The sequence below is a fragment of the Petaurus breviceps genome, unplaced genomic scaffold, assembly GCF_028583685.1.
Source record: "Petaurus breviceps papuanus isolate PSGF00001 unplaced genomic scaffold, PetGlider_PUasm1.0 154, whole genome shotgun sequence".
Classification (NCBI taxonomy): Eukaryota; Metazoa; Chordata; class Mammalia; order Diprotodontia; family Petauridae; genus Petaurus; species Petaurus breviceps.
Genome location: NW_027185715.1, coordinates 1952883 through 1959173, shown reverse-complemented (window position 1 = coordinate 1959173; position 6291 = coordinate 1952883). Strand labels below are relative to the sequence as shown.

Sequence of the window (6291 nt, the reverse complement as noted above, 5' to 3'; positions counted from 1 at the left end):
ATAGATAGATAGATAGATAGATAGATAGATAGATAGATAGATAGATATAGATGTTTGTGTGTTTCTGAGGAAGTATACTTTTCAAGACCCCAGGCCCATCTGTACCCATCTTTCCACCCTCAGAAAGTAGAGAAGGGGCTGGGTCAGCTCATTTGGGGGGCAGGAGTCCTCTACTGAGATGCTTGGGCAACCAGTGAGCTATGAAATATAATGATCTCTGTCTGGAATGGGGGTGATAGTGGAGTCCCTGAGGTGGGGATTGCAAGGAGTCTCAAGCTTCAAAATAAGTTGAAGAGTAGAATAGCCCTGCATATCTCTACCATTAGATGGAGGTGAGGGCTTTTTTGGGCTGGGAACATGAAGGAAGAGTCCCTTAAATGAGAGTTCTGGGCATGGATGGTGTTTGTGAGTTCAAGATGGGTTAGCATGAGGGTACAGGAGAACAGAAATATGTAGGAAATTTTAGTCTATGCCCTAAGCTATCTTCTGAAGAAGGTAATGGGTTGACTCTCAAAGGATGAGAATATGGAAGAATAGGAAAGGGAAAAGAAGAGAATAAGGATTTTTATAATACCTGCTATGTGCCAGGTACTATGTTAACAAATATTATCTCATTTGATCCTCACAACAACCCTATGACATTATTATCCCCATTGTATAGTTGAGGAAATCCACAGAGATGAAGCAGTTTGCTTGATCATACAGATAGTGAGTATCTGAGGCTAGATTTGAACTCGGTCTTCCTGATTCCAGGCCCAGTGCTTTATGTACCACCAGCTGCCTCAATAGAATACCCAGGGTGAGAGTGGAAGGATTTCCAGAATTGTGTTGGGAAAGAGGAATCCCCATCTTGGTTGGGGCAGAAATTTGTGAACAACCTGCCTGAGGTGAGGTGAGAAGGGAATCCATATGTAAGTATCCCCTTCTCCATGTCCTCCTCTCCCTTTATAAACATTAACTGCAGCCACAGGCCTCCACCACCATGTCTGGGATGTCAGTCTTGACAATGTTGCTGTCACGGTCATAGTAGAGAAGGGACAAAGGTCGATGGGCAGTGGGCACACAGCAGGAGCCTCCTCCAGCTGTTCCTGGGGCCCCATTAGCCTTGAGCAAGTTGAGCACAGCAGTATGGAAAGAGGCCGCAATTCCTGGCATGCCTGCTACATGTAGTGGGCACTGCCCGGTACAGAAGTTCATAGCATAACCTTCAGGCTGAATGATCCAGTCATGCCAGCCTATCTCCCGGAAATCTACAAAGAATTCTTGTCGACAACACATTTGAGACCCACCTTGGCACTCAATGCCTCGACGATGAATTTGGTGCTTTTTTCCTATTCTCACCCGAGCTATTATAAAGGGCTGTTGGGCATCCTTGTCCAAGACAACTGGGCTCTGGGCTCCCCAGCCTTTGGGCTCCAATTCTAGGGTTAAGTGCCCCTGACTATATGCAGCCTGAGCCTCCGGTCCCAGGAGGAACTGGTACCAGCCACTGGAATCTACCTCTAGCTGCTGGGTGGTCAAATTGAGGTTGGCATCCTGTGGCCCAGGTACCAGGACCTTCACATGTATACTCCATGTGCCATTGGAAGGAATCTGCAAGAAGAAACCCAGCCTGGCTTGGACGACCTCAAAGTTAGCACTGGTTTGATCTGCGGAGAGTCGGAAATCCAGCACTGTCCGGGTCCTATTGGCAGTAGAATGGCCTATAGAAAAAGGGGGCAACAGTCATCCTGGCTGTCCTATCGATTCATTAAAGAATCAGCCCTGCGGCAGCTAGGTGGTACAGTGAATAGAGCACCTGCCCTGAAGTCAGCAGGATCTGAGTTCAAATCCAGCCTCAGACACTTGACAAGAGTGTGACTTTGGGCAAGTCACTTAACTCCAATTGCCTTACCTTCCCCCCCCCCCAAAAAAAAAAAAAAAGAATCAGCCCTTCCTTTTTGACCATACTTTTTGTGTTTCCTCACTTCACTTCTTCCAGGTGAGGACCAAATGAGAATTGTAAACAGCTCTATAGATGTTAAAGTTTTATATAAATGTCAGCTATTTCAGAGTAGCCCCTTTCTTCCCAGTCTTTTCTTCAGAAGCCTTAATCTATCTTCCCTTCCATCTATGCTATGAATCCTTTTTGTCCTCAGGTCTCTCTAATCATAAGACATCTCCTTCTAAGGTCTAACCCAAATCTTTCTGCTACAGGTTCAGTCTTTTTAGTCTCTTCTCTGTGGGGAATGGGGAACTCATTCAGTACACAATCCTTTTTTGGAAAACAAACCAAAAAAAACCCCTCCAACCAATCATTTAATACCAAAATTACCTTGTAAAGTCCTGGCCTTTTTGTCCAATATCTTGTTAGACATATGTTACTCTATGACAAATGCCATCACCAAGGTCCTCTCATAATTTTGTCTTCCCCACTCCCTGGGATGGGAGTGGAGGGTAATGTTATTCAGTTTTGGTCTGAGCTATTCTGAATGGTGGGTGAGAGAAAACTTATTTAACTTACTAATTTAGTTGGTCCCAGACCATTCACATCCCATCCAATTATCTACTAGGAAATCTGGGCCTACCAAGTGCAAATATCTTGACATCTTCCCCAACAACCACCAACTTTTGCTCTTATGGCCAGAACCTTAACCACAGAGAAAGGAATTGACCTGCTGCTGGATCAAGACTCTCACATTCTACCCTTGACTCTGACTTTGGAAAAGCACTAGAGGGAATGAGAGCAGGATGCCATCTTAACCTGATAGGTTCCAGCAAACAGACATGGGGAGCAGTTGCTAAAAGATTAGTCATGAAGACCTGCTGGAGAATTGGGCCAGCATGAAGGGGAGTCATGGCTAGAAGAAAAAGTTGTCCAGATCACAGATAGTGGGGCAGGATTAATCCTGTCCTGGGAGTAGGTAATCCCTTCTGCTCTCGGAGAAAGCTGCTTATCCGATTTCTAGTTACCTTATAAGTTATCTAGGCATGTACAAACTAATTTGCTCCTTACCTGTTCCTTTCAAATTAGATTTTTTTTAATGTACTTCTCATAAAATGCACTAAATAATGGTTTAAATTATGGAGATTTTTGTAAACTCAATTTGAAGTTTGCTAGCTACACATTTAATAGAAATTTATTTATTGGGTTTCTTAGGCTGTTTTAATGAGTGCCTGGAATGAAAAAAGGAGGCTATCACCAGGAAGATAACACTGGTAAATTCAAGCTAGTATAATCCCACAGGTATGGTAGGTGAGATAGATGGGTAGCAATTTTTCTTCCCTTAGAAGGTACAATGGGTTTGAAAGAAAATCTATGCCCCAGAAGGGGGAGTGAGTTTTCCAGTAAGCCCTGTCCATACAGAGGGATGGGGGAGGCATTTCCCTGATAGGTCAGACAATTCCCTTGGTTCAGTGGTAATTGACAATCCTGCCTTGCCACCTGGTGATGGTTATACTCATGTTCTAGGAATGATAGTCACATCAATGCCACCAATGCTACTAGAAAAGATGTGACAATTGACTGCCCTTTGGCTCAACTAATAATCCTCGTGACTTCCCAAACTGAAACTCTTTTCCCTGGCTCCTATTCCCTTTTTCTTTTTTTAGGATTCTTTTTCCTCTGTCTCCACACTCCACACCATGATTCTGGAAAAGGAAGAAAGGTGCTTCCTTTTAAATTTAGTAGTTTCCCCCAATTCTGAGATTCCAAAGTCTCTTAAAACCTACCCATTTAGCCAATAATGGGTCAATGAGGCTCATTAGGCTACACAGTAGGCAAACCCAGCCATGAGTTACCAGACCCAGTTTATAGGAATTCATAGGATTTAAGACTATAAAAAATACTTTAAAAATCAGGGTGTCAAACTCCTTCATTTTAAAGATTTTGAATCTGAGATCCAGAAAAGTGAAGTGGCTTTTCCCAAGGCTAGATAGATACTAAGTATCAGAGCTGGGATTTCCACCCAGATCTTCTAACTCCAAATCTAGGTATTTTTATTTCATTGTAGTCCCAATTCTCAAGCCTAAGGATTGGCCTGAGATCACAATACCCTCCCTTCAGTAGGCAGCTGTGGAGGGCATCACTGGGGTCTCTGTTGTCTGGTTCCTAAAATCACTAAGGTATGGGCATGACTTTATTTACCCTCTCCTCTTCTGTTTTTTCTGTCTTTCTTCAGAGGTCCTATCATACCCCCCATACTTGTTCAGGTCATCCTAGGAACTAGGTTAAGGGCTGTCTAGGGCATGAAGTGGGTAGAGTAAGGAATGAGTAGATGAAATAGAAAGGGTTCTGGATATTGACCTCTACTTTTTTTTTTTTTGGTGCCAAATCTGAGAATGGCAGGAGGTTGTATTATATAAGATTCCCAATGGGACAAGGGAAAAGGTTGGGGAAGGAGGTGAGAGGGCTGAATTGTTATTACTTTTAGAAGTAGTTCTGCTGCATTGTTGGATTGTTCTATTTTTAAGAAGAGTTTGTATATCTCAGTTCCCACACCTACCTGTCTCAGCAAAACTGATGATCTCGTACTCCTGTTCCTCAACTCCAATCCCAGAAACCCCTAAACTGCTCCCAGACAAAATTCTTCCCCTGGGACCCTGGAGACGCCACAGTGCAGTCCGAAGGGTGGCTCTGGACACAGGCTGGATCAATGTCGGGCGCTGAGTTAAGTGCAGTTTATCCAGTATACTTTGCTTTGCCAGATTGAGTAGCAGTTCTCGTTGCCCTTCAGGATCTGAACCGGGCACTCCACATGCTGGACATTGACTACCACCCCATTTTGTGCCTGCTGCAGTTGGAATCAGGAGCAAGAGACCCAGGAATAGAACGGAGGCCATTGTCTGCCGGAAGAAATACCTGAAATCTGGGGCTTAGGGCTTCAGCCACTGTGAGACTTGAGTTTTAAATGCTAGAGTCCACACCAAAGGGTGTGTGCCCAGTTGGCATGATTCTTCTCTGCAGGGGAGATGGTGGCCACACATCTGGCTTGAGAAGGAGAAGACCAACACTAGAACCTGTCAGACATTGGCAACTGATAAGTAACTAAAGTACAAAGCAGGGACTGGGGTGGGGGGCGGTTTGTTTGGAAAGAGCGAAAGTTCCGTCAATCAATTTTGGAAGGTAGGCAATTACCATTTATGTTAGCTGCCTGCTCTGGGAGCAAAGGTTAGAGGTGAAATTCTCCTCTATCACAAAATACTCAGAGAATTGAGAAAGGGAAGATGGATCCAAGCCCTCCAGTAACAGACTACTTTAAAGATTGACCCTCAAATAAGAAATTCTAATTTGCATGATTTAATTTAAATTAACAAGCATTAAAGTTTTTTCTCAACTACATGCAAAATTTTTTTAACATTCTTTTTTTTTTAAATTTTGAGTTCCAAATTGTTTCCCTCCCCTTGAGAAGGCAGGTAATTTTATATAGATGTGTAGTCACACAAAACATTTCCATATTAGTGATGTTGCAAAAGAAAACACAGATCAAAACCAAACAAACAAGAAAAATAAAAAAGTTTTAAAAAATGCTTCAATCTGCATTCAGACTCTATCAGTTCCTTCTCTGGAGGTGGATAGCAATTTTTATCATACATCCTTCAGAATTGTCTTGGATCATTGTATTGCTGAAAATACCTAAGTCATTCACAATCGTTTGTTGTTTAATATTGCTATTACTGTACACATTGCTCTCCTGGTTCTGCTCACTTCATTTTGTATATTTATATAAGTTTTCCCAGATTTTTCTGAAAGCATCCTGCTCATCATTTCTTAAAGCGCATAATTTCTTAGTACAGGGGTACCTCCCACTGTGCAGCCAGCAGTGAATGAAGAATCCACAGTGACTCACTTCTCAAACTCAAAAGACTGCCTCCGATGCTGGAAATGTCCATCTCGGGATGGATGTTCTGTTGAATATGCTCAGGTAAGAAACCCAAAATAAGAGAGGAAGCTAGGGCTTTGAGATCCAGCCTTAAGCTCACCTGGACCACTCTTGTGTACTAGTTGCATGTGTAAACCATTTCAAGATACCTCATGTGAAGAGTGGGGCAGGGAGAGAGTGAGACAGAGAGATACCAGAGCACCAGAGGGCAAAGTCCCTTCTTGAGTTGGTGGCTCTTACTGGTTTAGCAGCCAATCCTTTCTGAACTCTCTCTTTTTAGCTATCACGTGGGAATATGGGCGGAGGGGATAGGGCTGGGGGAAGATGGGGTGGAGGCAGAACCAATCAGGGTTTGCTGCATCATCCCATGTTCCAAGCCCTTTAACACTGAGCCATACATGTCTCTGGAAGTTACCAGGAGGACTCATTG

General features: G+C 43.4%; 1 protein-coding gene across 1 annotated transcript; it reads right to left on the bottom strand.

Annotated features, from left to right (window-relative positions):
* Positions 1-954: 954 nt before the first annotated feature.
* Positions 955-5381, bottom strand: INHBC (inhibin subunit beta C). Its single transcript, XM_069081493.1, has 2 exons — positions 4485-5381; positions 955-1703 (listed from the first exon to the last, which is right to left on the bottom strand). Exons 1-2 carry the CDS (start codon positions 4819-4821, stop codon positions 955-957), a joined length of 1086 nt encoding a protein of 361 aa, XP_068937594.1. The 5' UTR covers positions 4822-5381.
* Positions 5382-6291: the final 910 nt, after the last annotated feature.